This window comes from Capricornis sumatraensis, chromosome 20, assembly GCF_032405125.1.
Source record: "Capricornis sumatraensis isolate serow.1 chromosome 20, serow.2, whole genome shotgun sequence".
NCBI classification, from domain to species: Eukaryota; Metazoa; Chordata; class Mammalia; order Artiodactyla; family Bovidae; genus Capricornis; species Capricornis sumatraensis.
The window spans coordinates 41,071,109-41,088,080 of record NC_091088.1 but is presented as its reverse complement, the minus strand read 5'-3'; the positions used below and the strand labels follow the sequence as shown (position 1 = coordinate 41,088,080).

General features: G+C 51.3%; 1 protein-coding gene across 1 annotated transcript; it reads left to right on the top strand.

Annotated features, from left to right (window-relative positions):
- Positions 1–619: 619 nt before the first annotated feature.
- Positions 620–10,698, top strand: DPEP3 (dipeptidase 3). Its single transcript, XM_068993034.1, has 16 exons — positions 620–738; positions 1,038–1,167; positions 1,255–1,396; positions 1,675–1,744; positions 1,865–2,041; positions 2,650–2,734; positions 3,385–3,460; positions 7,250–7,376; positions 7,863–7,992; positions 8,081–8,222; positions 8,454–8,520; positions 8,634–8,810; positions 9,102–9,186; positions 9,689–9,764; positions 10,235–10,370; positions 10,459–10,698. Exons 1-16 carry the CDS (start codon positions 622–624, stop codon positions 10,696–10,698), a joined length of 1,977 nt encoding a protein of 658 aa, XP_068849135.1. The 5' UTR covers positions 620–621.
- Positions 10,699–16,972: the final 6,274 nt, after the last annotated feature.

Below are 16,972 nucleotides of genomic sequence, written 5' to 3'. Positions count from 1 at the left end.
TCCTGTGACTCTGTATCCCCTCTCTCCATGCCCCTCTCCCAGAGGCCGCGCTACTGCGTGATCTGTGTCAACTGGCAGAACCCCAGCACCCCCACCGCTCTCAGACCCGCCTCTGCCCGCCTGCCCGGCCCTGTGCAGCATGCCAAGTGGGGGCCTCGAACATCCCCACATGCTCACTCAGCGGCCTCTGCTGCTCCTGCTGTGGCTGCTGTTGCAGCTGGTAACCCGCGCCCAAACAGCACCGGATGCCCCTATCGCCCTGACCAGTCTGGACACCTCCAGCACACTGAGTCTGGGGGAGCGTGCGCGGGCCCTGATGCGGGACTTCCCGCTTGTGGATGGGTGCGTGGGGGATGGTGGGGGCCCAGCCCAGCCCTGGGCAGGTGAGGAAGTCCAGAGCATGCAGAGCTAGTGGGGCGGCTCCCTCACACCACCCCTGGGTGTCCTCTCCATCATCCATGGGTGCCCTTCTCCTCTTCTGTCACTCCCTCTCTGGTGGGAACCCCCTCAGCCCAGGCATCAGCTAGTCTATGTGACAGTGTGAGGTGGGGGAATCCCCTGGCTGGCCCGAGCCCAAAGGAGCCCACGCATTTGCCTTGACCTCCCTCCAGCCACAACGACATGCCCCTGGTCCTGAGGCAGTTTAACCGCAAGGGCCTACAAGATGTTAATCTGCGCAATTTCAGCCACGGCCAGACCAGCTTGGACCGGCTTAAAGATGGTCTCGTGGGTGCCCAGGTACCAAGGGGACACACAAGGTGCCACCATGGCTCTGGGGGAATGTGGGGGAATTTGGGCGGGTTAGTCACATTGGAACTCAGTTACCATAGCAACCTAGAAAGTGCCATGACAAGGATGCTGGGGGCTAACAGGGGTCACAGTGACTCAACATAATGGGCACCCAAGTACCACAGAACAAGCCATGCATCACATGTGACACTGGGCACAGGGAGTGCTGCACCAGCTGTGGAGGTGGTGAGAAGCCCAGGAAGTTCTAAAGGAACCCCTACCCAAACCATCCCCTGGCCTTCCCTCAGTTCTGGTCAGCCTACGTCCCATGCCAGACCCAGGAACGGGATGCTGTGCGCCTCACCCTAGAGCAGATTGATCTCATCCACCACATGTGTGCCTCCTATTCTGAGCTGGAGCTTGTGACCTCAGTTAAAGGTAGATGGATGGGTGGTGGCGGGTGTCAGGGGCTTGATTAGGTTACCCATGTCTCTGACGATGACAATCTGCCCCACCTGCCCCCAGCTCTGAATGGTACCCGGAAGTTGGCTTGCCTCATTGGTGTGGAGGGTGGCCACTCACTGGACAGCAGCCTCTCCGTCTTGCGTGCCTTCTATGTGCTGGGTGTGCGCTACCTGACACTCACGCACACCTGCAACACGCCCTGGTGAGCTTGGTGCAGATGGTATGGGCCCAGTGAGGCAGGGATCTGCCCAAGATCATGCTGGGGCCCACACCAAGCTTCACCCCTGGGACTTGGCCCTGAACCTGGAGTAGGGAGGTCTACAAAGCAAGACTGGATCTCCAGAAGAGCCCTCCTACTGCCACACACAGTCCTGCTTGGGTCCCTCCTCTTGCTCCAGGGGAGTTGCAGGTGTAGAGGGCTCTAGCTTCTTGTAGCTGAGTCATGACCACCAGTCAGACTGCCTCCTGGCCACCTTGCAGGGCAGAGAGCTCAGCTAAAGGCATCCACCCCTTCTACAGAGATGTCAGTGGGCTGACCAGCTTCGGTGAGGTGAGGACCCTGGCCCCATACCCTGCCCCATGTGAATGCACAGCCCCACCTGGTCCCTCCAGATAAACGCACCTAAGACAAATGCAGCCCTGACACCCTCTCCCCAACCCATCCCTGCAGAAGGTGGTGGCAGAAATGAACCGTCTGGGCATGATGGTGGACTTGTCCCATGTCTCAGATGCCGTGGCACGACGAGCCCTGGAAGTATCGCAGGCACCTGTGATCTTCTCCCACTCGGCTGCCCGGGCTGTGTGCAAGAGCTCCCGGAATGTTCCTGATGACATCCTACAGCTTTTGGTGAGAGACTGCCCTTGCCTGCAAACCTAAAGCAAGACATTCAAACCAGGAGCCCTTGAACCTGAGCTTCTGCTCCCTCAATTTCCTCAAACCCCAGGTTAAAGATCTTCTGCCCCCAAACGCACGAACCACACCCCCTGAACTCTTGAACCCTAGGTGGGGGTTCTAGGTGGTAAACATTCCTCGAGAACCTCCCTGGTGATCCAGTGGCTAAGACTCCGTGCTCCCAATGTAGGGGGTCCGGGTTCCATCCCTGGTCGATAGATCCCACCCACCGCAACTGATAGCTCACATTTTGCAAATAAAGACCCTGTCTGCCACAACAGAAGATCCCTCATGAGACAAGTAAGATGGAGGATCCCACATGCCACAACTAAGACACGGTGCAGCTCAAAGAATAAATAAAAATACTCCTCCAAACCCACAAACCAAGTGCCAAGACACCACCCAGACCCAGAGCTGAGGCTTCCCCGTTCACACAAACCCAGAGAGGAGACGTCTCTGATCTCAAAGCCAGGACTGAACACGTTCCTCAGAGGGCTGAGAGAGTGAAGAGGCAGGTGGTTGTGCCAGGGGCCAAGTCAAATGTCCATTGTCCAACCCTGCAGAAGAACAACGGTGGCATCGTGATGGTGTCTTTGTCCGTGGGGGTGTTACAGTGCAACCCGCTAGCCAACGTGTCTACTGTGGCAGGTAAGCCTCACCCCGGGCTCTCTGAACAGTTCTGATTTGGACCCGAAGCAGGGCCCAAATTTGAGGAGGACCTCAGAAGGGCCCCAGGGGTTTGACTCACTGTTGGCAATAGACATTGCTCCCCCAAGCCCTATAATGAACAGTACACAGTTCTTGGTGCCATGTGGAACTGGAGCCATGGAACTGAAACGGATGCTGATGGATATCCGGGAGGCAGTCAGACAAAGAGCCCGTGTGCTGCCCATCTGCACCTCTGCAGGGGCTCCAAAGCACATTGCCTGTGCCTCTGGTCAAGGGACTGGGCAGCTCCATAGGTCTCTGGGGTCTCTGTCAGTTGTTTTCTTGTTCATTTCTCACCACCCATGGAGAGGCTACCTCACAGGTTCTCAAGGGAACTGAGAGGCAGAGTGAATCTTGGCCCAAATGGGTGGCTCTGAGGTCCACTCCAAATCTGAAGTCCAGTCTGGAGCCAGCCAGGATCACTTCAGACCAAACCTCAGGGCTCTCTACTCAGTGCTCTGGGTGCCAGGCCATGAAGGAATTGGCCTGTTTGGCCTACAGGCTGCAAGAAGGTGAATCAACAGAGGCCAGTCTTTACCACCCGGCCTCCAACCCTGGAAGTCCCACACTGCTGACTTTCCATCCTTCAGATCACTTTGACCACATCAGGGCCGTCATTGGATCCAAGTTCATTGGGATTGGAGGAGATTATGATGGGGCTGGCCGGTGAGTGCATCCATGTGGGCTTGTCTTGGGCTGATGTGTCACAGGGGGCTTTCATAGCCATGGTGCCCACCATAGTATGGTCCTCATGGCCTTGACCATAGCCTCAGGTCTGCTGGCCCCACTGGTATCTCCCCTCTCCCAGGGTCTGTTTGCTGGGCTCTCCTGTCTATCTGCATCCCATTGGCCCTACTCTAGACCATCATATTTGGCTAACCCAACCAGACAGACCTCATCTGCCCAGCATCTGCACCCAGCCAGTGCCAGCAGACCCATGGCCTCTGAGCAGACTCTTAGCAGATGGTTAGGGTGGGCTAACCATCTTCTTTGCCTGCAGTTGGGTCTGTGCATGCAAGGGGGTCAACCCAGTTCTTCAAAAGCTTTTCTTCTTTTTATAAACAGAAGGAAAAGTTTGCGTTCAGTGAAAGCCATAGATCTTAATAGTTCAATTCAAAGAATTTTGATGAATATTCAAGGAGCTTTAGGGCTCTTCTTCTGAAGGATGAACAGCAGGCTCGAATCATTTACTCTCTCCAAGTCTCCATTTCCCATATTTGACCAGGGCTGGGGTTCAGTGGACCCTGCACACACAGGACACTGGTTCTGACTCAGGACCAGGGGGCAGGTCTGAGGCCCAATAGCTGGCTAGCTGGCTGCTGGCCATGCAGGTTCCCACAGGGTCTGGAGGACGTGTCCACATACCCAGTACTCATAGAGGAGTTGCTGAGGCGAGGCTGGAGTGAGGAAGAGCTCTGGGGCGTCCTTCGCGGAAATCTGCTGCGGGTCTTCAGCCGGGTAGAGCAGGTATGCTGGGCTGGGGCAGAGGCGCTCTGAGTAGGTGTGTGTGTGTGGAGGGGTTGCTGTGGGAGCTGCTGCCCACTGACTAACGCCTCCAGGTTCGGGACGAAAACAAGGGACAGAGTCCCTCGGAGGATGAGTTCCCAGATGAGCAGCTGGGGAGCTCCTGCCGCTCCGTGCTCTCGCATCTGCAGCAGAGAGAGAATCTGGCTCAAGACCAGAGACTAAGCAGAACTCCAAGGCATGGGAATCCTATTTTGTCAACTATGCGGTCATTCTCAAAATCTTCCCCCAACACAGCCCCAGGCCTCACAGTTATTGCTGCCTTCCTGGTCCTCATTCTTTGGCTCTGGTGATCCATTAATCCTGCCAGATGTCACTTTGGCAGATGCAGACATCCACAAAGTTTCCTCTCATGCAAGCACAAACATTTCCCAAAAATAAATGTTTCAGAAATGGAATCAGCATGAGCTGTCCTTCTCTGTAGTGGGGCCTGTGGTACGGGCCCCAACACTGCGGTTTGGTGGGGGACCCTCCAGTTCAGACACCAGGTACTCAAGGCAGACCTGCTGGCAGTGGCCTGAGGAATCCCAGGGGGTTTGGCTCCACAACAGGAGAAGACAGTGGGAGGCTCTGGCTGCAGGAAGGCAGACTTTACTCATTCCCTCTGAGTAGCTCACCTCAATCCTGACCCACTGTCTACCACCTGGAGATCTTTTAGGGAATTCTGGCTCAGATTCCCAAGAAGAGAACCTGCCTGGATCACAAATGATCTTTGTTCCTATTTGGACAGAGCCAGAATGTCAGGCTACTTAATAGGCCACAGACCTCTAACGGCTGGACAGCTCTAGAGGTGGGCCCACCCCTCCCCCTGCTCCTCAGGGACTTTCTAAGACATTCAGTCTACTTAGCCACTACATCTTCCCCCAGTCCATAAATGATAATGAACTAGGGACTTCCCTGGTGGTCCAGTGGCTAAGACTCCGCATTCCTAATGTGGGGGCCTGGGTTCAATCCCTGGTCAGGCAACTAGATCCCACATGCAGCAACTAAGAGTTCACATGCCTCAACTAGAAGGTCCCGCATGTGCAACTCAGACCCTGTGCAGCCAAATAAGCTAAAGAAAAAATATAAAAAAATATGAGACGTAAATTGACCAGGGAGTAGGTAACCCCCTTCCTAAAACGGTTAGGACTACCCTGTAGCTCAAATGGTAGAGAATCTGCCTTTGATGCAGGAGACCAGAGTTCAATCCCTGGGTTGGGAAGTTCCTCTGGAGAAGGAAATGCAATCCACTCCAGTATTCTTGCCTGGAGAATTCCAAGGACAGAGAAGCCTGGCAGGCTACATTCCGTGGGGTCACAAAGAGTCGGACACGATTGAGGGACTAACACGCATAACACACAGGTAACCCTCTTCCCAAGATGGCTATTATTAACTAAAGTTAAGTATGTATAGTCCTCTAGAGTCTTTTTTTGTGTATGTGTATGTCAACATAGGTACAGAAGTAAATTTGGGGGAGGATTTTTGTTTTGTTTTCTGGGCAGAGGCACACCCTACAAAACGAACCTATGCCCCCTGCATTAGGAGCACACAGTCTTAACCACTGGACCACGAAGAAGTCCCCAGAAGTAAATTTTAATACGAGATGTGGTAAAGAATCTGCCTGTCAATGCAAGAGATGCAAGAGATGTGGGTTTGATCCCTGGGGAAGATCCCCTGGAGAAGGAAATGTCAACCCACTCCAGTATCCAGGCACAGAGGGGCCGGGCAGGTTACAGTCCACGGGGTGACAGAAAAGTCAGACACAGCTTAGTGAATGAGCAGGCACTAAAACAAAATGGCCTCCCATAAATATTATACTTAAATTTCATTTTTGTTAAAAATATATAGGGGATCTTTTTCTTCTGCCAGTCAAAACCTACAGATCTAAGTCACTCTTTTAAATTTTAATTCTTCCCAGAATTTCATGGAATATTTAACCAGTTGGAGTGCAGGCATATCCCTGCAGCTAAAACCCCACATGGGCTTGCGACCTGTCTGCCTAGAGGTGAAACTGGGAAGATTCCTGGGCCCCTCCTAGTCACCCCCTGGCCTCCTCCCCAATCAGTAGGCCCCTGGCGCTTGGGAGGAGTGGGTGCAGGGCAGGAAGCAGGGACAGAGGTAACCGGCAGTGCGCCGCCTGAGGGCGCTCGGGGCAAAGGCTGGCCTGGCCCAATGGGGCGCCACCCTAGATGTGAAGTAAGGGCCTACCGCCCCCTGGCGGCAACGCTGGGCGGCGGCATTGCGGATCCCGGAGCTAATCTGCCTCACGAAGCCGTGCCGCTGCGTCACCAGCATCGACGGTCGGGACCCCACTGTCGCCCTCTGCCCCTCGCCCGCTCCTCTTAGCTCTCGAGACCCGCCTCTGCCCGGCTGCTCGGCCCTGTGCAGCAATGCTGCCCCTTGGCCTCGAGTGTCCCCACATGCTCACCCAGCGGCCTCTGCTGCGTCTGCTGCTCCTGCTCTGGCTGCTGCTGCTGCTGGTAACCAGCGCCCAGACAAGCCCGGGCGGTCCCAGGGCCCAGACCACGTGGGGAACCCCTAGCGCCCTGACCAGGCCAGCCACCTCCAGCACCTCAACTGCGCCAGGCACCCCTAGAGGCCTGAGTCTCCAGGAGCGCGCGCGGGATCTGATGAGGCACTTCCGGCTGGTGGATGGGTGCGTAGGTGGGGGTGTGCGGGGTGGTGGGTGTGCTGGACCCATTCCTGGACAGGAGAGGAGGTCCAGAGCGTGAAGGGTTACAGAGAAGGCTCCCTGACACACCCCTCTCCTCCACCAGCCCCATAGGGCGCCTTCCTCCCCACTACGCTGCGGCTGGTAGAAACCCCTAACTAATAGCTGTTCTTCAGGACTATCATGTGTGTGAGGTGGGGACGTGAGGTGGCACAGGGTAGGCCCATGACCTGGAGGCCATGTCCCCTACTCTTCTTACTTTGTCCTGACAACCCCAGCCACAACCACCTGCCGCTGCTCCTGAAACGGCATTTCCAGAACAAGCTACAAGGTGTGAACCTGCGCAATTTCAGACTCGGCCAGACCAACCTAGACAAGCTCAGGGATGGCTTCGTGGGTGCACAGGTACCAGAGGGACACACATAATGGCCTCTGGGGAATCTGGGGGCCACAGAAACCTTGGTAGACAGGGATCTGATGGACATAGGACATACTATGTGCCATCATGTGGCTGCTGGGGAGTGAGTATAGGGGTGTAGGAGGTCAAGACAGGCCAGCTGCATGGGTGCCCAGGTTCTGTGGAGACACAGAAAGTGATCGGAAAATCCTTGGTGAGGGTGGGGGCTCTGAAACCACAAAGGATATGTATGGTGGATTGTCCTTGGGGCATTCACATAGCCCATGGACAAACAGCAAGCAATGATGTGTCATGATTTCAGCTGGGCTGCTGGCAGCAAGCTGAATAGTCATCAGGGTACCACAGGGTCATGCGATGCTACACTCAGGCCACTGACCCACGTGAGTACCTTGAGAGCTGAGGAGGAGTAAGTAGCAGGCCTATAGCATTGAGACCAGCCTAATCTCATTCTGGACCCCTGGGCCAACCACCAGTTCTGGTCAGCCTACGCCCCATGCCAGACTCAGGACCAGGATGCCGTGCGCCTCACGCTGGAGCAGATTGACCTCATCCGCCGCATGTGTGACTCCTACAGTGAACTGGAGCTCGTGACTTCAGCCGAAGGTGGGCTGGGGGAAGGGAGGGGAGTCAGGGGCTACTCTGGTGGTTCCGGCCCTGGCCTCTGACCACTTGATCCTCTATCTTCTTCTAGGACTGAACAGCACTCAAAAGCTGGCCTGCCTTATTGGCGTGGAGGGCGGTCACTCACTTGACAGCAGCCTCTCTGTGCTGCGCAGTTTCTATCTGCTGGGAGTTCGCTACCTGACGCTCACCTTTACCTGCAACACGCCCTGGTGAGCAGACTGCCTGGCCTGGGGGAGAATGGTAGATGCTTGGTGGGGAAAGTGCCAGAGAGGTGAGGATAGAGGCTGGACTCTCAGCAGGTCCCTCACACTCCCAGAAAGCAGCTGGTCTGAATCCTCACCCTGTTCTGAGGTGGAACGCATGGACAGAGAGCCTGGATGTCCAGGCTCTGTTGGCCAAGGTGTGGCCTGCTAGATTGCCCTCCTCTGGCTGTCTTTCAGGGCAGAGAGCTCCACCAAGTTTCAGCTCTTCTACACCAACATCAGTGGGTTGACAAGCTTTGGTGAGGTAAGGACTCCTTTTCAATACCCTACCTCAGCCACCCCCTACAGGTATGCACACACATGCATCCCTCCTGACAACCACCACCCCCAAAAAAAATCCTCCACTTGTCCCTGCAGAAGGTGATAGAGGAAATGAATCGCCTGGGCATGATGGTGGACTTGTCCTATGGGTCGCATGCCCTGGCACAGCAAGCCCTGAAGGTGTCAAAGGCTCCTGTGATCTTCTCCCATTCGGCTGCCAAAGCTGTATGTGACAACATGCTTAACATTCCTGATGACATCCTGCAACTTCTGGTGAGTGGCCACCCCAGCCCTCAAACCCAGGACTTTATCCAAAGATCCTTGACTCTGAGCAAAGCTGCCAGTCCAGTCCTCACTCATCCTTGGACCTCTGCTGGTTAACCCTCTCCCATCTCTGGAACTCAAGGCCAACTCAGTTCCCACCCAGGGGCCAAGAGAGGTAAAGCCTCACCCAGGCCCTCAGGTGAGGACTCCGAATTTGCCTTATCAGGGCCCCCAGGGCATAGGTGGCAGGCTGTCAGGTCAGAAGGGGCAAGCTGAGTGTTCCTTTGTTCATCCATGTAGAAGAAGAATGGTGGCATTGTGATGGTGTCGCTGTCCATGGGGGTGCTGCAGTGTAACCTGTTTGCTAATGTGTCCACCGTGGCAGGTGAGCCCCACTTCAATTCTTTGTGCAGTTGTAGCTTTGCCTGTGGCTGCCTAGCACACCCTGGGCCCTGGGCAGGCCTCCCAACAGTTTAGGGGAGCAGACACAGCTCTTCACTGCCCTGAACCCAGATCTGGGGCTCCAACCAGTGCAATAGGTTTTGGGGGAGGCAACTGCCTCTGCTTCTGGGTCTCTCTTTTGCTCCCATATCTCTAGACAGGACAGGCAGAGCCCTGTGAGCAGGCTCTCAAGGAACCAGAGGCATGGTGGCTCCTAGGCAGGAAAAGGTCCTAAGGGGTTCAGGCCCTGAGGTTTACTCTGGGTCCAGTGTCTAGCCTGAAGCCACTCCAGAACTCACAGCAGGCTAGGAGCTCCATGGAGTCAGCTGTCCTGTCTTGGATTGCCTTGGGCAGGGGAACTGGCCACGCTGAGCTTCCTCAGATCAGGGCTGGTCCCAGGATCTAACTCCAGCCTCATGCCACCCACCACTACCCTCATCTCCTAGATCACTTTGACCACATCAGGGCAGTCATGGGATCTGAGTTCATCGGGATTAGCGGGAGTTATGATGGGTCTGGCCGGTGAGTGTTTCCCTGGGGTTTGTCTTGGCTGGGGTACAGTGGGGAGTCCCTTAGTCTCAGTTCCCCATCCATGGTCCTCCCATCCTTCATCCTCCATTACAGACTCTGGTCTTTCAGCCCACCTGGCATCTTTCCCCTCTCAGGACCTGTTTCCTAGATTCTCCTTGTCCCTCTATGGTCCAGTGGACCCATTCCCACTCCAGGGCATCACAGTTGTTAAGAACCCCACCCCCTCTCAAGACCTGTCCAGCACATGTTCCACTGCTGGCCCAGCAGATGTGCTGTGGGCTGAGCATCTGCTCAGCAGCTGAGTGCTGCTGAAGCCCAGTCTTCCCGGAGCTTCCAAAGTTGCATTCAGTAGCCTGAGGAACACGGCCTTTAACTTCCCACATGTGGTTGGGGCTGTGCGACACTGGGCCCTCAGCCAGGATCGAGGCTGAGGAGCAGTTAGCCAGCTGGTGGCCACGCAGGTTCCCCGAGGGGCTGGAGGACGTGTCCACATACCCGGTACTCATAGAGGAGTTGCTGAGGCGAGGCTGGAGGGAGGAAGAGCTTCAGGGCGTCCTTCGTGGAAACCTCCTGCGGGTCTTCAGTCAGGTGGAGCAGGTATGCTGGGCTGGCCGCAGAGGGTTTAGTGGCTTCAGCGGGTGACGGGGCACTGTGGAAGCCACTGACTGCTGACTTTCATCTTCAGGTGAGAGAGGAAAACAAAGGTCAGAGTCCTTTGGAGGATGAATTTCCAAACAGGCAGGTGGGCAGGTCGTGCCATTCCCACCTCCTGACTCAGGGTCAGATTAAGCCTCGGGCCACACACCGGGGGAGAAACAAATGGCTAACCAACCAGGCCCTCCAGAGGACCCCAAAAGCCTCCCCACAACTCATTCTAGGCCTTGTGGCTGCTGCCACCTTCTCAGTCCTCATCCTGTGGCTCTAGTGACCTGGCTAGTTCCCCAGAGGTCACTGGGGGACGAAATAACCCAAAGTCTCACGAAGTTTCCCTTCTAGTCATCCAGGCACAAACATATATATGGTGAGAATAAACATTTCAAGAACAGAGCCAGGTGTGACTGTCCTTTCTTCATGGGGAAAGGGGTTGGGTCTGATGGGCTCTTGGTTGGTGAGGGGTCTTAGGTTCTACCCCCAGCTGCCCAGTATGTTTGGTTCCCATTGGCTTCCAGCTTTGTCTCTCTCTCTCTGGAAAGGCAGAAGAACCTTACCTTATTCTTACGCTAAAAGCCTGAGCCCACAAAACAGCACTAAAGAATCAAGTTCAGAGTTGATCTCATCATGGAGTATAACAGAGGGTACATTCCCAATCTCTCTCTGAAAGGTTTTAAAAAAATTTTTTTTAAAGGATACCATTTATAGAATAAATTAATGTGTTTGGAAATATCAAGAGAGAAAGCCTGTGAAGATTTTTCAGATAAGGTACTCTGATTTTTGTTAAACTGATTTTTTTTTTTTTTAATGGGCAGGGGTGGGAATCAAGTTGTTGAAAGAAAGAAAAGAAACTGTTCAGGTCTACCTCTGCTCAGCTTCCTACAGACCCTCCATCTTTTGGTCACTTTCCTCTCCCACTCCACAGGGTGGGCCAGAGCCAGATCTAAGTTCCTTCCATGGGAACTTTAAATTAGCAGAGAGACTACAGTGCCAACTATGTTATAAATTGTGTCCATACACTTGTGGGTCTCTCTTTGAATTCTGTTCCATTTATTAAAACACGTTGATATCTAGGAGAGTGAGTCTTCCACTTAAAGTATATCATCTCAGGAACTTCCCTGGTGGTCCAGTGGGTAAAACTCTGGGCTCCCAGTGCAGGGAACCCGGGTTCAATCACTAGGGAACTAGATCCCACATGCTGCAAGTAAGAGTTTGCATGCCGCAACTAAATATCCTGCCTGCTGCAATGAAGATCAAAGATCCTTTGTGCCGCAACTAAGACCTGGTGCAGCCGAATAAATAAATAAATATAAAGAAAGTGAAAAAAGCAAGTCAGAGAGTGGGGAAAGTTTTCAACATGTATACCTGACAAAAGGTATATATCCAGAGGCAGACAAGCCAGTATAAAAATGGGCAAGACATGTGCAAAGGAACTTAACAAAAGAGGATATCCAAGTGGCCAATAAGAAAATGAAAAGACTGCCAACCTTACTAATCCCTAGAGAAATGCAAAATAAAACTCACAGAAAAAGATAACTAAAATTCAACAGATGAACAATAGGGTGTTATTAAGGATGTGTAGCATAAGGTTTTCTCATACCCAGCTGGTGGCAGTGTAAACTGATTAAAAAAAAACAAAACCTGCTTTGAAAAACTGTTCCACATTATTTACTAAAGTTAAAGACACATATCAGTTCAGTTCAGTTGCTCAGTCATGTCTGACTCTTTGCAACCCCACGGACTGCAGCACACCAGGCTTCCCTGTCCATCACCAACTCCCGGAGCTTGCTCAAACTCATGTCCATTGAGTCAGTGATGTTGTCCAAACATCTCATTCTCTGTCATCCCCTTCTCCTGCCTTCAATCTTTCCCAGCATCAGGGTCTTTTCCAATGAGTCAGCTCTTCGCATCAGGTGGCCAAAGTATTGGAGTTTCAGCTTCAGCATCAGTCCTTCTAATGAATATTCAGACACATATACCAAAGATTTAACCATTTTTCTCCCCTAAAGACTCAACAGAAAGGCCTGCACACATGTGCACAGAAAGACATGAACAAACATAATTAGAGAAGGACTATTTTTAGTAATTTCAAACTGAAAACCCAACAATAGAGAAATCAATGATGTGGTATTAACTCATGGAAGAGAACACAGCAGTGAAAAAGAACAAATTACAGGGGACTTTCCAGGGAGGCCAGGTTTGATCCCTGGTCAGGAAACTGGAACCTACATGCTGCAACTAAAAGCATGCGCATGGCATCGAAGATCCCAAGTGCTGTGTCCAAGACCTGATACAGCCAAATAAATAAAAAATAAAGTTAAAAAAAAATAAAAATAAAGTGAATAATTCAGTGGCATTTAGTACATTCACAATGTCATACAACCACCACTTCTATCTAGTTCCAAAATATTTTGACCATCTTAAAAGGAAACCCTGTATCTAAGCAGTTGCACCTGATCCTGTGATTCCCCCAGCCACCAATCTTCTCTCTGTATCTATGTATCTCCCTGTTCTGAATGTTTCTTATGAATGGAGTCATATAATACATGACCTTTGTATCTGGCTTCCTCAGTTCAGTTCAGTTCAGTTCAGTCGCTCAGTTGTGTCCAACTCTTTGCGACCCCATGAATCGCAGCACGCCAGGCCTCCCTGTCCATCACCATCTCCCGGAGTTCACTCAGACTCACGTCCATAGAGGCCGTGATGCCATCCAGCCATCTCATCCTCGGCCGTCCCCTTCTCCTCCTGCCGCCAATCCCTCCCAGCATCAGAGTCTTTTCCAATGCGTAAGCTCTTCTCATGAGGTGGCCAAAGTACTGGAGCTTCAGCTTTAGCATCATTCCTTCCAAAGAAATCCCAGGGCTGATCTCCTTCAGAATGGACTGGTTGGATCTCCTTGCAGTCCAAGGGACTCTCAAGAGTCTTCTCCAACACCACAGTTCAAATGCATCAATTCTTCGGCACTCAGCCTTCTTCACAGTCCAACTCTCACATCCATACATGACCACAGGAAAAACCATAGCCTTGACTAGATGGACCTTAGTCAGCAAAGTAATGTCTCTGCTTTTGAATATACTATCTGGCTTCCTACAGTTAACATAATGTCGAGGTTCATTCATGATGCATTTTTTCTCCATTTTTGTTTTACTCTTTTTCTGGAACTCCTATTGTGCAGATAGTAGAACTTCTTTTTCTATCTCATATCTTTCTTGTTTTCTTTTGAGAGAATTCCTTAACTTGGTCTTTCTAATTTATGGATTCATTCTCAATGAAAACTTTCTGCTATTAGATCACCTATTGTGTTGTCTGACATACTATTGTGGTAATTTTTATACATGGTCCTGTATTTCTTTGATACTTCTCCCATCCAAAGATGGATTCTATGTCTGCCCACCCCTTGAATCTGGGCTTTGTACCTGCTTGACCAGTAAAGTATGGCAGAAGTGATGTTGTGCCCATCCAGGCCTGGGCCCAGGGAACTGTCCTGCTTCTTAGGCTGCTTACTCACTCATGGACTATAGCCACTGTACTATGAGGAAGCCAAGCTGCCCAGGGAGAGGTTCACATGAGAAGCACCCAGTGTCCCCGGTCCACAGTCCCCCTGAGCTCTTAGCCTACAGCCAATAACAATCTACTGGTCATGTGAATTATCCTTTTTTTGCTCATGCTCCTCGGCTTGTGGGGTCTCAGTTTCCTGACCAGGGCCCCTGGCAGTGGAAGCACAGAGTCCTAACCACTGGACCCACAGGGAATTCCCATGAATTATTTTCAAAATGAATCCTCCAGCCCCAAGTGATGCCATGTGGAGTAGAGACAAGCTTACTCAGTTTACAGATTTGTGAGCAAATAAATATTTTTGTTGATTATCACTGTAAGTCACTATCTTTGGGGGTAATTTGTTATGAAGCCATATTTCTTTACCTTATATTTCTGCTTGTTCTTTTAAAAGATATTTATTTATTATTTGGTTGCCACTCTCAGGGGCTTTTCTCTTGTTGCCATGCAGTGGGTTCTCTTGTTGCAAAGAATGGTCTGTAGAGTGCACAGGCTTCAGTAGTTGTGGCATGCAGGCTCAGTTGCCCTGCAGCATGTGAGATCTTAGTTCCCTGACCAGGGGTCAAACCCACTTTACCTGCATTGCAAGGCAGATTTTAACCACTGGACCACCAGGGAAGTCCCCTGTGCTTGTTCTTTTTTATACTTTCTTGTTTCATATGGCTAATATTCTACCTTATCTTTTGTAATATGTTTATTAGGCTAGTTTTGAATTTTTGATCCATGTATTCTGATCCTTTCCCCAACAGATGTTTCCTTTTTCTTTTTTTAAAATGTATTTATTTTAATTGGAGGCTAATTACTTTACAATATTGTAGTGGTTTTGGCCATACATTGACATGAATCAGCCACGGGTGTACATGTGTCCCCCATCCTGAACTCCCCTCCCACCTCCCTCCCCATCCCATCCCTCTGGGTTATCCCTGTGCACCAGCCCTGAGCACCCTGTCTCATGCATTGAAACTGGACTGGCAATTTGTTTCACATATGATAATATACATGTTTCAATGCTATTCTCTCAAATCATCCCACCCTCGCCTTCTCCCACAGAGTACAAAAGACTTCTTTAAGATGTTTTCTTTTGAAATGTCTGTGCTTGTCAAATGTCTGTTTCTTTTTGTCTATTATTTTTGCCTATGAGTACCCTAATGGTGAAGGCTACTTGACCAGTCAATTGTACGAGGGAAATTGTATCCTAGCTACAGAGTCTTGCAGAGTCTAAGGTTTCAGTTGGACTATAGTAGCCTATCTTCCCCACATAGCACCTGACCCTACCCCTGAGGAGAGAGGTCAGGTGTGGGGGCCAGGTAAGAACTATGGGGAGCCTTTGTGGAGCATCAGGAAAGACTGAGGAGGAGGCACCTATTCGTTCTTTAGTCAAAAGATGTGTTGGGGCCAAGACTGAAAATACCAAGGTGAGGAGACTGAAATGGTCCTGCCAGTGTGAAATCCACACACAAGAAACACTAAAGATCTCCACCAACACACTTCTCCCTGCAGTGAGTCCTATGAAAGGAAAGTGCCTCACAGGAGGATGAAGTGGGGTGGTGGGACGGTGAGGTGTGTTTCAGAGATGTTTTCTGGAGAAGAAGTAGTATTCCAAGCTGAGACCCCCTCCATACAAAGGAGTTTGGTAAATGGCTGGGGTGGGGGTGGGTAGAAAGGCATCCTGTCAGGCACAGGTGCTGCACAGAAACCCCTTGAGTTTGGGGAAGTGGAAGAAGCCAGAAAGGTTGAGGCTGGGGCAGAGGATGAGGAGAGAGACAGCTGAAGAGACTGGAGGGGCCGGATGGAGCAGAGGTTTGTGGACCAAGAGAAGAGTTTGGGCTTTCTTTTCAAAAGAAGTGGCTCTTAGGACTTCCCTGGTGGTCTAGTAGCTAAGACTCCATACTCCCAATGCAGGGGGTCCAAGTTCGATCCCTGATCAAGGAACTAGATCACATATGCCCTAACTAAGAGTTTGCATGCCTGCAACTAAAGTTCTGGCCTGCCGCAATGAAGACCTGGTGCAATCAAATAAATAAGTAAATTTTTTTTTTTAAAAAAAGAAGAGATGGCTCTACCATGAGCAGGGAGTTCATTGGAAGGCTGCTACTGTGAGCAACTGAATGTGGCATGAAAGGCCAAAGCAACAGGCCTTGGCTGGGATGAGAGTAGGGTAGGGACCAGAATAGAGGTCAGCTCCCAGGTCCTCCTGCAGGGCCCAGAGACTGATTCCTGATTCCATCCCAGAGACAAAGGTCAGAGAATGCAAAGTCTGTAGTAGGTTGGAAAGATACCACTAATTCTGATATTCTAAAAACCCTCTGAGTCATAAAAGGGAGAAAAAAATGGAGGTGGGCACTGGGGTTTTCTGATAGAGAAATAGCTGAAAGAATGGTCTAGAAAGATAAAGATGTTAAAGTAAAGCCACCTGAATAAACTTATCTGAAGAAATGGTGTAGAAAGTGAAATAAAATTAAGAGTAAAGAAATAAATGGCTTGGGTAGATAGCATCACCAACTCAATGGACATGAATTTGAGCAAAGGGAGATAGTGGAGGATAGAGCAGCCTGCTTCAGTCCCTAGGGTCGCAAAGATTCGGACATGACTTAGCAACTGCACAATAACAAAAAGGAATCCCCAGGAGGTGAGACAGAAAAAGATAAAACTGAGATGAAAGAACTTGGCTAAAGAATCCAATGCAGCGTCTGAAGAGGCCCGTGGGGCTGGACGAGGGGGAATGGGTGTCCTTACTTCCAAGAAGGAAGCAGCCTCTAGTGAAAGGGCACGGATCCCCCAAGCAGCCTCTAACAGGGACACACTGGAGGGTGGGCGAAGGGATAGGATCTTCCTGGGGCTCCCTTGGTTTCCAGGGATGCGGAGGAGAGGTGGAAGAGATGATGAAAATGGGGATAGGGTGTCGAGGAGGCCCCTGGGCGGTTCTTGAATGAGCTCTGAGCTCTTGCCTACTCTTCCCCGGCCCTGCATCACAGAAATGTCACTGAGCGCTC